This window comes from Microcebus murinus, chromosome 27 (assembly GCF_040939455.1).
Source record: "Microcebus murinus isolate Inina chromosome 27, M.murinus_Inina_mat1.0, whole genome shotgun sequence".
NCBI lineage: Eukaryota > Metazoa > Chordata > Mammalia > Primates > Cheirogaleidae > Microcebus > Microcebus murinus.
In genome coordinates this window covers 2594422-2611792 of record NC_134130.1, presented here as the reverse complement: position 1 = coordinate 2611792, position 17371 = coordinate 2594422, and the positions used below count along the sequence as shown (strand labels likewise).

General features: G+C 52.5%; 1 protein-coding gene across 2 annotated transcripts; it reads left to right on the top strand.

Annotated features, from left to right (window-relative positions):
• The first annotated feature begins 1512 nt into the window (after positions 1-1512).
• On the top strand, positions 1513-6388 carry CD320 (CD320 molecule). Of its 2 annotated transcripts, none has more exons than XM_075998129.1 (5): positions 1513-1715; positions 4264-4377; positions 5107-5362; positions 5567-5716; positions 5821-6388. In XM_075998129.1, exons 1-5 carry the CDS (start codon positions 1589-1591, stop codon positions 6371-6373), a joined length of 1200 nt encoding a protein of 399 aa, XP_075854244.1. In that variant the 5' UTR covers positions 1513-1588; the 3' UTR covers positions 6374-6388. The 2 variants fall into 2 exon arrangements, with proteins under 2 accessions (XP_075854244.1, XP_012645818.3); XM_012790364.3 differs by having other exon boundaries at positions 5107-5331; positions 5821-6095.
• The last annotated feature ends 10983 nt before the right edge of the window (positions 6389-17371 follow it).

The following is a 17371-nucleotide window of genomic DNA, read 5'->3' as shown; positions in this document are numbered from 1 at the left end:
TGCGCTACTGCCTCTACCCTGGGAACTGGGGAGCTTATTACAAAAAAAAACAACACTCCAAAAAGAGCTATAACCTATAACATTTTCAAGTAATGAAACACCATCAACTTGAAAATAAAACCCTCTTATTGAAAATCTGGACACCTGAATGCAGCCTCACAGGAAACTTGCTGGGGGGAGGGGCAGGGCAGGGAGGGTGCTGGCAAACACTTGTTTTAGTGCTGAGGGACATTGATTTGTCTTGCGTCCTGCTGGCAGTTGGACTCTCTGCTCCTCCCGATGGCAGAATTGTGAATGAGATATTTATTTTCAAGAATAAAACACTGCTGACAGATTAGATAGAAAGCCTGTTTTTTGGGGGCAGGGGGTGTTTTAAAGATGGGGTCTTGCTATGTTGCCCAGGCTGGTCTGGCACTCCTGGCCCCCAAATGATCCTCCTACCTCAGCCTCCTGAGTAGCTGGGACTACGGGCTGGAACCAGCGTGTGCCCAGCTAAAAAGCCAGAAAGCCTGTTATATGTGCCTACCGTGTGCTAGAGGGAAGAGAAAGCCCAGAGGCTGCCTTTGCATGATCTTTTTCCTGGAGGAGATCAGAATGATACCCAGACCTTTCTGGGATCCGTGAGGATTAAATAAGGCAGTGGGGAGGGGTGATCATATCCAGGTGAGAGGGACAGAAACCGGAATGGAAGCCAGAAACTGGACATTTCACCCGTTTATTTACTCACTAAATACTAAGAGCCTATGCTATGAGTCAGGAACCACGTGTCAGGCAGACACTGGGGCTACAGCAAGGAGCAACAGAGCACCCCTGTCTTCCCCCAGACGGCATTCCGGTGGGGACTCGGACAATAAACCAATAAGTAAATATTAAACATATAATCTGCCAGGGGACTTAAAAGCAGCATCACAGTCGGGCGCGGTGGCTCATGGCTGTAACCCTAGCACTCTGGGAGGCGAAGGTGGGAGGATCACTTGAGGTCAGGAGTTTGAGACCAGCCTGAGCAACATAGTGGAAACTCTGGTCTATACTAAAAATAGAAAAATTAGCCAAGTGTGGTTGTGGTGTGGTGGCGTAGTCCCAGCTACTCGGGAGGCTGAGGCAGGAGCATCGCTTGAGCCCAGGAGTTTGAGGTTGCTGTGAGCTATGGTGACGCCACGGCGCTCCAGCCTGGGCGGCAGAGTGAGACCCGGACTCTCAAAGAGCAGCCGGAGAAGGGAGGCTGTAGGGAGGGCTCCCCCGGCGTGGGTGCCGTATTAGACAGGACCATTAGGCAGCGACATTTGCGGCAGTGTGCACGGGGAACGTGAAGTAGTGCAAGTGGACACTGACAACGCGGACGTTTCTAACTTTAAGCAGGCTCCCTGCCCTTCGACTGACTTTGTAGCTGGGGAAAGCGGGGGAAGGGCCTCATATTCTATTTCTCCTCGTATTCGGACATTTACGGTAACACATAGCCCCGGGCGCGGCTGGAGCCGGGGGCGTGGCGCCCGCCCCCCGGCTTGCGCGTGCGCGTGCGCAGGGATAAGAGCGCGGCGGGGACTGCGCGTGGCTGGCGGAGCGGAGGGGCGGCTCGACTAGCGGCTGGATGGCGCAGGGCGGAGCGCCGGGGACGGCGGCCCTGGGCCTGGCGCTGCGGCTGCTGCTCGGCCTCGCCGTAGCCCTGGAGGCCGCCCCGACCCGGTTCCCGACCCGGACCTCGGCCCAGGCCGCAGGTGAGTGAGCCCCCCTGCTGCGCGCGCCCCTGCCCCTCCGGCGGCTCCGTCCCGCCCCGCGCGCCCGCGGCCCCTCGCCATTGGCTGCGCCGCACGTCCGTCTCAGGCACTCCCCCAACACGTGCATCTGGATTTAGTACCTTGCACCGAGTTGGATGTTGGCGCTCGGGAGTCCCGAGTGGGGGACCCTCCGCTTGGGTACTGCCACCTGCCTTTAACTGGCCTGCCCCGGCCCTGCGCACACACCCACACCTGCTGTGCTTTGTCGCGCCCCCATCGTCACCTCCAAGCCGCCGGTTAGGCCAGCGTGGTCGGGAAGGCTTATAGCAGCAGCAGGCTCAGGTTGTCTGACCTCTAACCACGCAGGGCCGGTCACCTGGCGCCTCCTGCCCCTGTGCCTTGAAACCCTCGCTCCCAGGCCTGTGGTCGTTATCTCGGGGCGCCCTCCCCATCCCTCCTCCTTTGTCCTCCAGCCTTAGGGCCTTGGAGGTGCTTGGGGTCACAAGCTAAATATATTCTCATGGGCATATTTGCCCTAGCTAAGTGGCGTGGGTGGCCTGGGGATAGAGGTGCCCTCTTTGAGGTCCCCACTGGCAGCTAGAAGTGTTGGAGTGGCCTCCCTGTGCACACAGATACCCCCGACTTTCAGCTCCAAGCTCAAGTTCACACACTTTAGCCAGCCCCTCTGTGTATTCCTCTTTTTTTTTTTTTTTTTTTTGAGACAGTCTCGCTTTGTTGCCCAGGCTAGAGTGAGTGCCGTGGCGTCAGCCTAGCTCACAGCAACCTCAAACTCCTGGGCTCAAGCGATCCTCCTGCCTCAGCCTCCCGAGTGGACTACAGGCATGCGCCACCATGCCCTGCTGATTTTTTTCTATATATTAGTTGGCCAATTAATTTTTTCTATTTATAGTAGAGACGGGGCCTCGCTCTTGCTCAGGTTGGTTTTGTGTGTATTCATCTTAGTAACTGGTCCCCGACTCGCCCCGAAGTCCCTGACTTTGCAGGCTAAACATTCCCGGCTCTTTCAAGGAGGGAGGGTTCACATGAACCACACACAAAACTCTTTATGCACAAGTGGTTTCCTTCCTGCAGGATGCTGAGGTAGGGGCTCCTAGCACGCACCTTTTATGGATGACGAACCAAGGCTGGGAAGAGAAGTCACTGGTCACCCCAACTTCTCCCTGAGCCACTGCCCCATGAGCCAGGGTCTGTGTCCTGCTCTGCTGCCTGCTTTACAGAGGGACATACACACACTTGCAGGCCAGGGAGGGGGGGACAGAGGTGTCAGGGCCATGGGTGGCCGGGCCTGGAGAGGAAGCCACGCCTGGAGGCTGCCAGACCCCCATGGGCAGGGAAGGAAGCTGGCTCCGGGTTGTCCACGGCTCTTCCGGGCTCTGCAGAGCTTAGGGACAGTGTGGCTCATAGGTACAGTTGGGCCTGAAGGCCCGGGTTGGCTGGATGTGGGTGTTGGGGGTTGGAGGCCCAGGGCCAAAGGGTGGAGGCGGCCCAGACAGAGCAAAGCCAAGCCACAGTTGGATATTCGCCACCCACCTTGCACACCCCCAGAAGGAAGCCCTAAAGGCCACTCGTTTCCTCTGTCCTCCGATTCCTTCCTCCCGCTGGCCCAGGATTCGGGCCACTCTGTGCCCCTCCAGATTGGCCAACAGCCTGAGTCTCTCTGCTCAGAGTCCAGGAAGTCTCAGATCTTATCTGGACTCGGCTTGGACCATTGTGTGACCTGTGTCCACTTATTGCCAGGCACTGCCCTGGGCTTAGGGCGCCAGGTCGCAGCCCTGACCTCCACTGAGGGTCGGGTGTGTGGGAGTACAGGTGCTGCTGGCTGTTGGTTCAGGGGTTGTCGTTAGACGTGGGAGGCAGAGCGAGAGGGACCTAGGAAGGGCCCCTCCCAGGAAGTAAGCTGGAATCTGAAGGCTGAGCAGGAAAACAGGGGGCACAGAGTGGTGGGAGGGAAGAGCAGGTGTCCTCTGGTGTCCCAATGGAGGTCGGGGCCTTGGGATTGGGGGTCTGGGGAAGAGGTGGTGACGCATTCAGGATGGGGAAAGTGGTCAGCTATGGGGGGAACTCAGGAGGTGAAGGGACAGGGCTTGGTGGCTGAGCAGGTTCTCTGTCTAGGGCCTTGCTTTCCCCTTCACTAAGCAGGTGAGATAGAACAGGCCCCGCTGACTTTGACAATGAACCTGACCCAGAGCCCTTTGGGAAGTGGCCCCGCCCCTAGTAACGAACTTAAACATAACCTTGTAGCTTGGAGGTCACCGGGGTAGATCCTCTGTCTACTTGGAGCCTGGTGAAGACCCTGGGATCAGTGAGTCATGGGTTCGAACCCTGACGCTGCCGCTAGCCTCCTTTTAGCATCCTCCTCCCCAGCCTGGGGAGGCGATAATACCTGCCTGCTAGTGGCGAGGCTATGAACTGCTAGGCTCCAAACCCACAGGTAGTGGATGCTCAGCGACGGGTGGCTGCCAGTGTCGCTCCCGCGCCCTGGCCACCCGGGCTTCACTTGCGCGTATATCGCTCGCCCCCCGCGCAGGCTCGTGCCCTCCCGCCAACTTCCAGTGCCACACCAACGGCTTCTGCGTGCCCCTCACCTGGCGCTGCGACGGCGACTGGGACTGCAGTGACGGCAGCGACGAGGAGGAGTGCAGTGAGTGGCCACGCCCCTGGGTGGGGCTTACAAGGGCGGAGCTTGAGGCTGGGCGGGGCTTGTGGGGAAGGCGGGGCCTCGTGGGGGCGGGACTTGCATGGCAGGATGGGGGTGTCTGGGAGTCTTGCACGTAAGAAGTAAGGTCTAGGCCGGGCGCGGTGGCTCACGCCTGTAATCCTAGCACTCTGGGAGGCCGAGGCGGGCGGATTGCTCAAGGTCACGAGTTCAAAACCAGCCTGAGCAAGAGTGAGACCCCGTCTCTACTATAAAATAGAAAGAAATTAATTGGCCAACTAATATATATAGAAAAAATCAGCCGAGCATGGTGGCACACGCCTGTAGTCCCAGCTACTCGGGAGGCTGAGGCAGGAGGATCGCTTGAGCCCAGGAGATCGAGGTTGCTGTGAGCTAGGCTGTCGCCACGGCACTCACTCTAGCCTGGGCAACAAAGTGAGACTCTGTCTCAAAAAAAAAAAAAAAAAAAAAGAAGTAAGGTCTAAGGTGGGCTTGTAGGGAGATAGAGGTAGTGGGGTCTTGGGTGGGGGGCCTGCAGGGAGGCCAGTCCTTAGAAGGCGGAGCTCACAGGAGCAGGGGGCGGGGCCTTGGGAAGGGCAGACTTTCCCAGGCCAGGTGTTCTTAGAAGGCAGGGCTTGCAGGGTACTGGGGTCTTGGGTAGTACACGGGCCACTCTGGGTGGGCGTTTGGGACCTGACCGACCCTGTGCCCCAGGGATCGAGCCGTGTGCCCAGAGCAGGCACTGCCCACCGCCTGCTGGCCGCCCCTGCTCCTGCGATGGCATCGGCAATTGCACCGACGAGGAGCTCCGCAACTGCAGCCGCCCGGCCTGCCCAGCGGGCGAGCAGCCTTGCGCGCAGGGCGACACCTGCATCCCCCGCACGTGGCGCTGCGACGGCCACCCGGACTGTCCCGACTTGAGTGACGAGCTTGGCTGTGGTGTGTGCGCCTGTGGGGGTGGGGAGGACCGGTGGGTAGAGGAGGGCACCTGCCAGGGTGTGACCAGGCCGGGGTCTGTGGGAGCTGGAAGACGTTAGTAAGGGCAGCAGTTCTCACCAGCTTTACCCAGCCTGGGATGGAGGGTGAACACTAGGGGTTCCCCTGGGCACCCCTGTGCCTCCCTCCCCGGTCTCAGTGCCCCTCCTCAATGACTGAATGCCTGGCCTTATTGCAGGACCCAAGGAGACCTTCCAGGAAGGGAATGCCACAACCACGTGGACCCCGGTGACCCCAGAGAGTGTCACCTCTCTCGGGAATGCCACAGTCTACTCCATCTGGGACCAGTTTGGAAACCCAAGTACCTATGGGGTTATCATAGCTGCCAGTAAGTCCGACCGACTCTCCCATGCCCGGGGCAATTCCCATCCCTCCGTATTTGGAGCTCCTGCCTCCGTCCCACCTACCTTTCTGTCTGTCTGTCTCCCACAGTGATGCTGATCATGACCCTGGTCACTGCCGCCCTCCTGGTGCTGTGCTGGCTCCAAGCCCAGGGGCGCCTGCCACCGCCAGGGCTGCTGGTGGCCGTGAAGGAGTCTCTGCTGCCGTTGGGACGGAAGACCTCGCTGGTCTGAGGACACACACTTGCCACCGCGTCACCCCGGTCCCGAGTGCAGACAAGCCAGGGGACAGCAGAGACGGGGACATGCACTCAGCTGCCGGCACACCAGCCCTCCCGGGCTCTACTTGCCACGTGGAACCTCGAACCCGAGCGCCTGCAGATGTGGCCCTGGAGTTTGGGGGCTCCCCGGACACTCACCCTGGACTCGGCGAGCTCGGGTGGGAAACACGCCACAGCCAGAACCGAGGCCCTGGCCCCAGGCCGCTCCCAGATGGTGGGCGGCTCCGTGCCGAGACACTCCGGCTGCCCCGCCTAAGGGTGCTGATTAAAGTGGCTTCATCCTCTGCCCGCCTCTGGGCCTCTGTCTCCCTCGGCCGGGGCCGCCTGGGCATCTGCCGCAGCCCTCCACGGTGGTGTGCCTAGCCCAGGGGCGGCGAGACTTGGGGACCCAGCCCTGGGCGCCTCCTTGGGCGCACTGCCCCTTACTTCCTGGGAGGAGGGGCAGGTGGCTTGGGTGGGGGTGGTCTGCATCAGCATCAGGCTTCTCGGAAGAAGAAAGAACGGAGCTCGGGGGCTGCCTCCTCCTTCCCCAGTTTGGGGGACCCCCATCCACCATGACGTCCTCCTCGGTGAGATGGAAGCAGGGCATCCTGGGGTGGTCTTGGCTCCCCCCATTTGTTGATTTGAGAGACGGAGTCTTGCTCTTTTGCCCAGGCTGCAGTGCAGTGGTGCGATCACAGCTCACTGCAGCCTCGAACTCCCGGGCTCAAGTGATCCTCCCACCTCGGCCACCCAAAGTACTGAGATTACAGGCCTGTGCCACCACATCTAGCCTCCACCCTGGTTTAAAAGGTAGATCTTGGCCGGGCACAGTGCCTCACACCTGTAATTTGGGTTGGAGTTTGGGAGGCCAGGAGTTCAAGACCAGCCTGGGCAACATAGCAAGACCCCATCAGTACACAAAACTTTAAAAATTAGCTGGGCATGTTGGCGTGCGCTTATGATCCTGGCTATCTGGGAAGCTGAGGTGGGAGGATTGCTCGAGGTCAGGAGTTCGAAACCAACCTGAGCAAGAGCGAGACCCCGTCTCTACTATAAATAGAAAGAAATTAATTGGCCAACTAATATATATAGAAAAAAATTATCCGGGCATGGTGGCGCATGCCTGTAGTCCCAGCTACTCGGGAGGCTGAGGCAGGAGGATTGCTTGAGCCCAGGAGTTTGAGGTTGCTGTGAGCTAGGCTGATGCCATGGCACTCACTCTAGCCAGGGCAACAAAGTGAGACTCTGTCTCAAAAAAAAAAAAAGAGTTTGAGACCAGCCTGAGCAAGAGTGAGACCCCATCTCTACTAAAAAAAGAAATTAATTGGCCAACTAAAAATATATAGAAAAAATTAGCCAGGCATGGTGGCGCGTGCCTGTGGTCCCAGCTACCCGGGAGGCTGAGGAGGGAGGATCGCTTGAGGCCAGGAGTTTCAGACCAGCTTGAGCAAAAGCGAGACCCCGTCTCTATAAAAAACAGAAAAATTAGCCGAGTGTGGTAGCTGTACCTGCATTCCTAGCTACTCAGGAGGCTGAGGCAGGAGGATCACTTGAGCCCAGGAGGTTTTATTTCTAGAGTACTGTGGCGTCAGCCTAGCTCACAGCAACCTCAAACTCCTGGCCTCAAGCTATCCTCCCTCCTCAGCCTCCCGGGTAGCTGGGACTACAAGGACACGCCACCATGCCTGGCTAATTTGGTTTTCTATTTCTAGTCGTTTGGCTAATTTCTTTCTATTTTTATAGTAGAGACAGGATCTCACTCTTGCTAAGGCTGGTCTTGAACTCCTGACCTCAAGCAATCCTCCCGCCTCGGCCTCCCAGAGTGCTAGGATTACAGGCATGAGCCACCGCGCCCGGCCGAGCCCTGGAGTTTTAAGGTTGCAGTGAGCTATCATGATGCCACTACACTCCAGCCCTGGTCACAAAGCAAGAAGACCCTGTCTCAAAAAGGAAATATAGTTAACATAACTTTGACTTCTGGGTAATGGGGTAAAGGTCTCTGATCCTCAGTTTTCTCATCTCTGAATGGGGTGGCAAGACCCCAGCAGCCTCCTTGCGGGGGGTGGGGGGTGACCTCCTGGGCACCCTGCAGGGTCTTCGGGCTGCAGTGTCTCGCAGGCGGCGAGCTGGCCCCAGATGACGAGATGGCGGTTGGGAAGAGAAGGAGCAGGTGCACCAGGAGGGCTTCCTGGAGGTGGTGAGGCTCAGATCTGGGACTCTGTCCCCCATGGGAGAAGTTGGACGCATCGTGGTTTGGAGCCTGGGCCTCGGGTCGTGTGTTGGGGGCAGGTCCTCTGAGGCGGGAGTTGAGGCCGCAGCCAGGATGGAGGGTCCTTGACCCAGGGCTCAGTGGTTGGAGACCGGAGCCTGTCGCCTCCTCCCCAAGATGGGCCTGCTGGGTGCTTTCTGCCCGTGCTGGGCCAACGCGTTGTCCTGCCCCAGACACGGAGCCTTGGAGGGCTGCTTCCAGTGGTAGGAAGAAGTTACACCAGACAGCGTAGGGCTTTGTTGTTTTTAAGTTTTTCTCCTTTAACGTACGTACGGTCAGGCACGTGTGTGTCAGGCTGCGGGACTGGCTTCAGGTGCCACGTGCCACGTACGTGGACTCCTGGGATTTGGACATTCTTGGGTGTCATTTGGGTTCTCGATGGAGCAAACCACCATGTGCTGGTGGCTCCAGACACCTGTCTTATTCTCTCGTAGTGTCAGGTTGCCCAGGCCGGAGTGCAGTGGCGCGATCACAGCTCACTGCAGCCTCGAACTTGTGGGCTCCGGCGATCCTCCTGCCTCAGCCTCCTGAGTAGCTGGGACTACAGTCATGCGCCACCACTCCTGGTTAATTTTTTCTATTTTTTTTAGAGATGGGGTCTTGCTATGTTGCCCAGGCTGGTCTCGAACTCCTGGCCTCTAGTGATCTTCCTGCCTTGGCCCCCCAGGGTGCTGGGATCACAGGCGTGAGTCACTGTGCCCGGCCTTTGCTGGCGGTTCTTTTGTTCCACGTGACGGTGGCTGCTATGATCTGGAGGCCGGGCTGGCTGGACATTGTAGTGCGAATGTCTCTGTCATGTCTGGGCCCTACTGGAGACGGGGTGGGGGTCGAGGGGAGGGAAGCTGGGACAGCTGGGGCTCTCCATGTGGCCTCTGGGGTAGCATGGCCGCATTCCACCGTGACTCGGGGTTTTCCAAAGTGCAAAGCCCCGGCTGCCGGACCAGCACCGCTTCTGCCGCATTTGTGGGTTCAGCGGAGCCCAGGTCGGCCCACGCCCTGGGTGCCTGTGTTCCTGGGGGGGCACATAAGGGTGTGAACACCCAGAGGTGGGGTTCACTGGGGCCCTCCTGGCACTGGAGCCACCACTGATGTGACCGGAGGGCGCAAGCCAGCCTCGAATGGGGCAGGTTGGGGTTGGGGGCTCCCTGTGCACTCGAGCCTACTGACTCACCTGGGCAGGCGACTTTGTTTTTCCTCCACCTTTGTCACCTGTGCGCCGGGGCGGTCTCAGGTACAAATGACTTGTCATGCATGAGCACGCTGGGATCTCAGCTGTCTTTGTTCCATCAAGCAGGGTCACTTTGTGCTGCCAGCCACCACCCCCTTCTGTCCCCAGACAGCCAGCTTGGCCACTCGTTTCCAGGGAGTTCCAGGTTCAAAAGGGACTGGGGAGGGAGGGGGTGGGAGGGTGCCTCAGAGAGGGGGACAGAGCCCAGGACTTTCTGCCCCTGGAGCCCAGACCTGAAGGGGTTCCCTTCCCCGTACCCAGACGCCAGCCCCCCAGCACGCTCACGCCCCGCCTCCCCTTGTCCTCCTGGCCGGGGAATCTGCCACCTTTTTTCTCTCTGCCCCATTCTGATCCCTTGCCTTTGCCAGGAAGGGTGGCTCCGCATCTCAGCCCTAACGGGGCAGGGTCCCACGTGACTGGGGACCGTGGCCTGGAACCCCAAGGGAGGTGTGTTTGGGGAGCCCACGAGGACGTGGACCCAGTGGGTGCAGATCGCCGCACGGGCTCGAGTGGCCGGGAGGGGCGCGGGGCTGGGGGCTGGCGCGGGAAGGCGGAAGGGGACCAGGAGCCACGTGTGTGTTCTTGCCCAACTCCTGACATCCCACCTTTTTTTCCTTTTTATTGAGGAAAATTCAAAGAAGGTAAAATTAACCATTAACCATTTTAGAGCTGCAATCCGGTGGCAGTTAGCACATTCACAGTGTTATATAACCCCCACCTTTATCCAGTTCCAAAACGTTGTCGTAACCCCAAAAGGAAACTCCATTCCCACTAGCCGTCATTCCCTGACCCCCCAGCCCCTGGCAACCCTTGATCTGCTTTCTGTCGCTATGGATTTGCCTGTTCTGGACGTTTCCTATAAAAGGAATCACATACTACTCGGCCTTTTGTGTCTGGCCTCTTTCACTGAGCGTGATGTTATCAATGTTTGTCCCTGTTATCAATGTGTCGGTGATTCCTTCTCTCTCTCTCTTTCTCTTTTTTTCTCTTTTTGAGACAGGGTCTCAACTCTGTCACCCAGGCTGGAGTGCAGTGGTGGTGTCATAGCTCACTGCAGCCTCCAACTCCCAGGCTCAAGCAATCCTCCTGTCTCAGCCTCCCAAAGTGCTAGGATTACAGGCACGTGACTACGTGGTCCACAAATGGTGGTAGTAGCTGAGATCACAGCAAAATTCCACTTCCCTCTGCCTCTTAGGGTCCCAGCTAGGTCTGAGAATTAAATTGACATAGGACAGATTAGCAGGAGAAAAGCACACACAGATCTATCTATTTATTAATTATTTAATTATTTTTTTTTGGAGACAGGGTCTCACTATGTGGCTCTAGGTAGAGTGTGGTGGCATCACCGTAGCTCACTTCAATGTAAGACTCCTGGGCCCAAGCGATCCTCCTCTGTCAGCCTCCTGAGTAGCTGGGACTACAGGTGTGCACCACCAAGCCCAGCTAATATTTATATGTTTTGTAGACATGGGGGGTCTTGTTCTTGCTCAGGTTGGCCTTGAACTCCCAGCCTCAAGCGATCCTCCTGCCTTGGCTTCCCAGAGTGCTAGGATTACAGGCGCGAGCCACCGGGCCCCGGCCGTGCAGATTTATTCAATACAAACTCTGAGTGGCATGGGAGCCCTCAGGAGGGAATGAGGACCCGAACAGCTTGAGTCTGTTACTCACATACTGAATTGTTTGAGGAAGTGTTAAGTGGTGAAGAATGAACAAAATCATGCGGGAGGCTTAAAAGATAGGAGTTATTTTATCAGGGTCTATCCAGAATTTGCTCAGCGTCAACTTCCCATCCTCGAGGATAAAACGTATCAGGAGAACGTCTTCCACGTGGGAACTTCGGCTCTTGTTTTTCAGACACAGCACAAAGGTCACAGTGATCTTTTTGCAACTGTTGTTTTTCAAGCGCCTGTAACTTAAATAGTCAATATACCGGAGTGGCATAGTTTGGGTTGCATATTCTAACTTCTTTAGAGCATGAGTCACAATAGCCAAAAGTTGGCAACAACCCAAGTGTGCGTCAGTGGCTGAGTGGATAAATGCAATGTGCTCCATCCACGCAATGGAATATTATTCAGCCACCAAAAAAACGAAGCACTGATCGTGCTACAACATGATGGACCTTGGAAATGTGCTTTGTGAAAGAAATCAGACTCAAAAGGCCACATAGTGTATGATTCTGTTTGTATGAAATACCCAGAATAGGTAAATCCAGAGAGATAGGAAGGGAATTCGTGGTTGCCAGGGGCTGGGGAAACGCAGGGAATGGGGAACAACCACTGAAGGAGCACTGGGTTTTATTTTGGGGTGATGGCTGCATAGCACTGTGAATGCACTGTGTGAATTTCACATCAGTAATAAAAAAGCTGCATGAACACATTTGTGTGCTGATAGGAATTATGTAGGAATTTGGAGAGCATGATGGGGGCGGCTCCTTGCCTAGGACAGCGGAGGCGGGAGCTGGCAGAGGCGGCCCGGCTTTGTCTGGGTTCAGGGCAAATTGATCCTCACTCATTGGGGCAGAGGGGAGAGGTGTTGGTGTGTGTGGGTCCCCACGCGGGTCTGCACGTTGGTGGGGGATGGCGGCCCTGGAAGTTCTCTTCTGCTGGTTTCTATTTTCCCAGCAATGCCACCTGTTCTGCAACAAAGATTGGTAAACACGGGAAGGATGTCAGCATAATGAAGAAGTTGTTTCCTATGCGTGTTTTGTCCCCAGCCCCAGAAAGAACACGGCGGAGGGCAGCAAGTCGCCCCTAGGTGGCGCTCTCTCCCCGTGCCCCGGGCTGTCTTTGGGCTCGGTTGGACCTCTTCCCCCGCTTTATGCATTTTTTGCTTTTGCTTCAATCCTTCCTCACTCTCTTTCCAATCCAGTGACCTTCAGTGTTTTTTTTTTAATTAAGTAAACATATAAATACGTAAGTATTGTACCTAAGTATATTATAAAATCGACCATTTCAGGGCATTCACATTGTTGTGTAACCATCACCCCCATCCATCTCTGTAACTTTTTTAAAAAATGTGCCTTCATCTATTATTTTAACTGACAAAAGTTGTACACAGGGCATACAGCATGGTGTTTCGACGTATGCACTCATTGTGGAATGGCTAAGTTAAGCCAATTAATGTAGCTATTATCTCATATTATTTATTTTTCTTGCAATGGGAACATTTAAAAACCTCCCTTAAGCTTGTCAAGTACAATATGTTATTAACTGTGGTCACCATGTTGTACAATAGCTCAGAACTTTCTTCATCTTGCAAAACTGAAATTCTCGTCCCCAGTGAAACACTTTACCACTGTGCCTGAACTAAATCACCTGATTTTCTAAGGGTGACTTATCTGTGCTTTTTTGGGCCAAACTGTAGGTGGCTATGATGTAATCCTTCCCGCCCCCATGCTGCTAGAGTTGGGTAGCACTATTTTATTTAGGATTTTTGCTTCCATGGACAGTACTGAAAATTAGCCTGAATTTTCCAATCTTGTTCTGTTCTCATCTGGTTTTGTTTTTATTAAGGTGTAATTCACACGAGACAAAAACTAAAACCATTTTGGCCGGGCACGGTGGCTCACGCCTGTAATCCTAGCACTTTGGGGAGGCCAACGTGGGAGAATCGCTTGAGGTCAGGAGTTAGAGACCAGCCTGAGCAAGAGGGAGACTCCACCTCTACTAAAAGTAGAAAAATTAGGTGGGCATCATGGCATGTGCCTGTAGTCCCAGCAACTCGGGAGGCTGAGGCAGGAAAGTCGCTTGAGCCCAGGAGTTTGAGGTTGCTGTGATGATGTCACTGCACTCTAGCTGGGGCGACAGAGCAAGACTCTGTCTCAAACAAAACAAAACAAAACCTAACCAGTTAGAAATGAATGACTCATTCAGTACATTCACAGTGCTGTGTAACCATTATGTAACTCTGTCTAGTTCTAAAACATTTTTTCTTTCTTTTTTTATGTATAATACACAGCACTCTAAAACATTTCATCACCCCAAAGGAAACCCTTTACTCATCATGCAGTTGGTACTGTTCCCTCCCCTTAGTAACCACCAATCTGCTTTCTGCTTCTATGGATTTGTCACTCACTGAACCCAACTGGGTCCATTTGCCCATGTCTCACAGAGGGCCAAACATCAAACCACTAGGTTTTTGCAGCAAGAAAGGTTCATGGTTAGGTGACCAAAACAAGGAGACATGAGTTGGACTTAAATCTATCTCCCTGAGCTGGGGATTGGAGCAGGTTTTATAATCAGAGGGTAATGAGAGATCTGATTGGATCATACTCGGAATGATGGTGCCACGGCTCAATCTGATTGGTTCCTGCCATGAGGCGTCCACTTCTTAATTCAGTCCCTGTTTCTCCTCAGTCCGATCACTTAGGTTCCGCCCGTGGTTGCAGGCTTGGTTCCTCTGGGTATGCTCAGGTTATGTGGCCTTCAACCTGGGGTCCGCGGCAACTGAAAAACCAGATTTGTCTGGTTCAGCAGTTAGAGAGTTACCTATTCCGGACATTCTGGGTATAAATAGAATTATGTAATATGTGGCCTTTCTGTCTGGCATATTTCACTGAGCACGATAAGTTTCAAGGCTCATCCACATGGTAGCCTCGTCTGGTTTGGGTTTGTAAATGACACTGTCCTTTTAAAAGAAATGGGGTATTTGCCCCTTTCTTATTTTCTCCCTATTCTTGGTATCAACCTGAATTAGAGAGGAAACAACTGTTATTTGAAATGCTGATAAAACTTGATAGAAAAAAATCCTCCAAGGTTTTGTCCTTTAGAGGGAGGTAGTTTTTTTCCCCCCATTATTGGGATCTCATTAACATTTATGGGTCTAGCCAAGTCTGCTGCTGCTGCTGCTTGGTACAATTTCTCCATTTTGTATTTTTCTACAAATGTATTCATTTCATCTTGATTTGTAATTTTATTGGCATAGAGTGTTCTTGCCCTTCTCATATGAGTCTCTAAAACTGTAACCTCTGTAAAGATTTCTTCTTCCTCTTTCACAGTTGGTTTATTTGGACTTCTTTCACATCTCTTTTGCTCATTTTCCCCAGGGGTTTGTCTCGTTAGTCTTTGAAAAGAGCCAGAGTTTGGTTTTTATTCTTGCCAGTTCTTTCCCTTTGTCCTCTTGGTTGCTGATTTCTGCTTTTATCTGTGTTATTTCCTCATTTTCTTGGGTCTTTGGGGTTTCTAGGCTGCAAGCTTTCGGGTTTCACACCAGGTCATGACCTCAAGTGATCCTCCTGCCTCAGCGTCCCAAAGTGTTAGGGTTACAGGCATGAGCCACCAGGTCCCGCCTGTGGGAAGAATTTTAAATGCTGATTTAGTTTTGTCATTATTTGGCTGATATTTATAGGACTGTAGGTTGTCAAGTTATTCATGAGTCAGTTTTGATAAATTGTATTTTCCTAGGAATTTGGCCAGTTTTTTGGAAGCTTTCAAATTTATTGACAACGTTTTCATGATATTAGTTTTAAAAATATCTGAAACATGGCCAGTAATGGTTTTCTATCTTTCCTTTTATTTACTGTGACTTACTTTTTAAAAATTAATCTTGCCAGAAGTTTGTCTATTTTATTAGTCTTTCAAAGAACCAACTTTTGGGTTTGGTAATTCTCATTTCTGCACTTATTTTATTTTTCTTTTATTGAGTTTCTTGTGCTGTTCTTAGCCTAACTTCTTTTTTTTTTTTTTTTTGAGACAGAGTCTCGCTTTGTTGCCCAGGCTAGAGTGAGTGCCGTGGCGTCAGCCTAGCTCACAGCAACCTCAAACTCCTGGGCTCAAGCAATCCTCCTGCCTCAGCCTCCTGAGGAGCTGGGATTACAGGCATGCACCACCATGCCCGGCTAATTTTTTCTATATATATTAGTTGGCCAATTAATTTCTTTCTATTTATAGTAGAGATGGGGTCTTGCTCTTGCTCAGGCTGGTTTTGAACTCCTGACCTTAAGCAATCCGCCCGCCTTGGCCTCCCAGAGTGCTAGGATTATAGGTGTGAGCCACCAAAAGCGCCCGGCCTGCCTAACTTCTTAAATTAGATTCTTAGCTATTTATTTTTGAGCTTTTTCTCTTTTCTAATATATCTGTATCAGGCTATGCATTTACCTCATAGGATTGCTTAAGCTGCATCCCACAAGTATTGATATATCTTTATTGTTCATCTATAAGTGTGTAATGTCCATTATGATTTTTTCTTTTGACCCATGAGGGTTTGTTTGGGAGGGAATGGGGGTGACTGGTGGGAGAATACCAGGTAAATGGAATTGGAATAATTAATCCTTGTTTTGTGACACACTGTTAATTACTGGTTTATGCAAATCCTTTTTCTTTTTTTTTTTAAATGGAATCTTGCTCTGTCACCTGGGCTAGAGTGCCATGGTGTCAACTTAGCTCACAGCAACCTCAAACTCCTGGGCTCAAGCAATCCTCCTGCCTCAGCCTCCCAAGTAGCTGGGACTACAGGTTAGCACCACCATGCCTGACTAATTATTCTACTTTTAGTAGAGACGGGGTCTTGGTCTTGCTCAGGCTGGTCTCGATCTCCTCACCTCAAGCAATCCTCCCACTCTATATAACCCACAGGGCTAGGATTACAGGCGTGAGCCACCACGCCGGGCCTGCTTTCCATGCATTTTAAGATAAAATTCACACTACTGCACTTGATTACTCTTAAAAAAAATAAGGTAAAATTAATATAACATAAAATTAAGCAGTTTAATGTGAACAATTCAGCAGCATTTAGTACATTGGTGATGTTCTGCAACCACAGCTTATTATTTTTATTTTTTCAGAGGAAGGACATCTGAAACAAACATAGCTTTAGTTCCAAAGCATTTGCATCACTACACAATTAAATTCTGTACCCATTAAACAATTATTCCCTATGTTCTCACCCTCTAGCCCCTTTGGGGCTTTAAATCTGCATTTTAAATGGTAACTTTAAATCTGCATTTTATTATTTTTTTATAATTTTTTTGAGACAGAGTCTTGCTTTGTTGCCCAGGCTGGAGTGCAGTGGTGTCACCATAGCTCACTGCAGCCTCCAGCTCCTGGACTCAAGTGATCCTCCTGCCTCAGCCTCTCAAGAAGCTGGGACTACAAACATGTGCCACCTCACCCAGGTAATTTTTCCATTTTTGGTAGAGATGGAGTCTCACTCTTGCTCAGGCTGGTCTTGAACTCCTGACTTCAAGTGATCCTCCCACAGTGACCTCCCAGAGTGCTGGGATTACAGGCGTGAGCCACCATGCCCCGCCTGCCCATTTTTTAATTCGGGTTTTTGTTGTTCAGCTGTAAGAGTTCTTTATATATTGTGGCTACTAGACCCTCTTCAGATATATGGTATGCAAGTATTTCCTTCCATTCTGTAGGTTGTCTTTTTGCATATCCCTTTTTTTTTTTTATTTTGGCATATTATGGGGGTACAGATTTTAAGGTTTCAATAAATGCCCATTTCCCCCCCTCCCCCTGCATATCCCTTTTTTAAATTGGAACAGCAACAGTCACATCTACCTGAATCCCATTCCCCTGGCTTCCCAGATCGAAGGTAACATTACTATTCTGAATTTTGTGTTTATAGTTTCTGTTTATTATAGCTGTAGCAGCTAGATATTCATGCCTGTAGCACATCTCTCATCGGAGTTGCTACTGAACTTTATAAAAGGTCAACGATTGTACACAGTGTCGAATGGTTTTCCAAAGTGGCTGTAACAATTTAGACTCCCCCCAGTAATGTATGTGATATTGGGTGACCCCCTGGTCCCCATCTCTTCCAGAATGATCCTTGGGAAGCCTGTAAGATTTATTCTCATCTCCTGCAGTGTCCCCAAGGAGACTCCGGTGGACCACGAGGGTGGGGTTTTCTCTGTTTGTTTGTTTATTTATTTATTGAG

What these genes read in the sequence shown, in the direction of transcription:
- CD320 (XM_075998129.1), top strand. Translation starts at nt 1,589, where the DNA reads ATGGCGCAGGGCGGAGCGCCGGGGACGGCGGCCCTGGGCCTGGCGCTG. An exon ending in GACCTCGGCCCAGGCCGCAG is followed by an intron (nt 1,716 to 4,263) that starts GTGAGTGAGCCC and finishes CCCCCCGCGCAG; the next exon opens with GCTCGTGCCCTCCCGCCAAC. An exon ending in CAGCGACGAGGAGGAGTGCA is followed by an intron (nt 4,378 to 5,106) that starts GTGAGTGGCCAC and finishes CCTGTGCCCCAG; the next exon opens with GGATCGAGCCGTGTGCCCAG.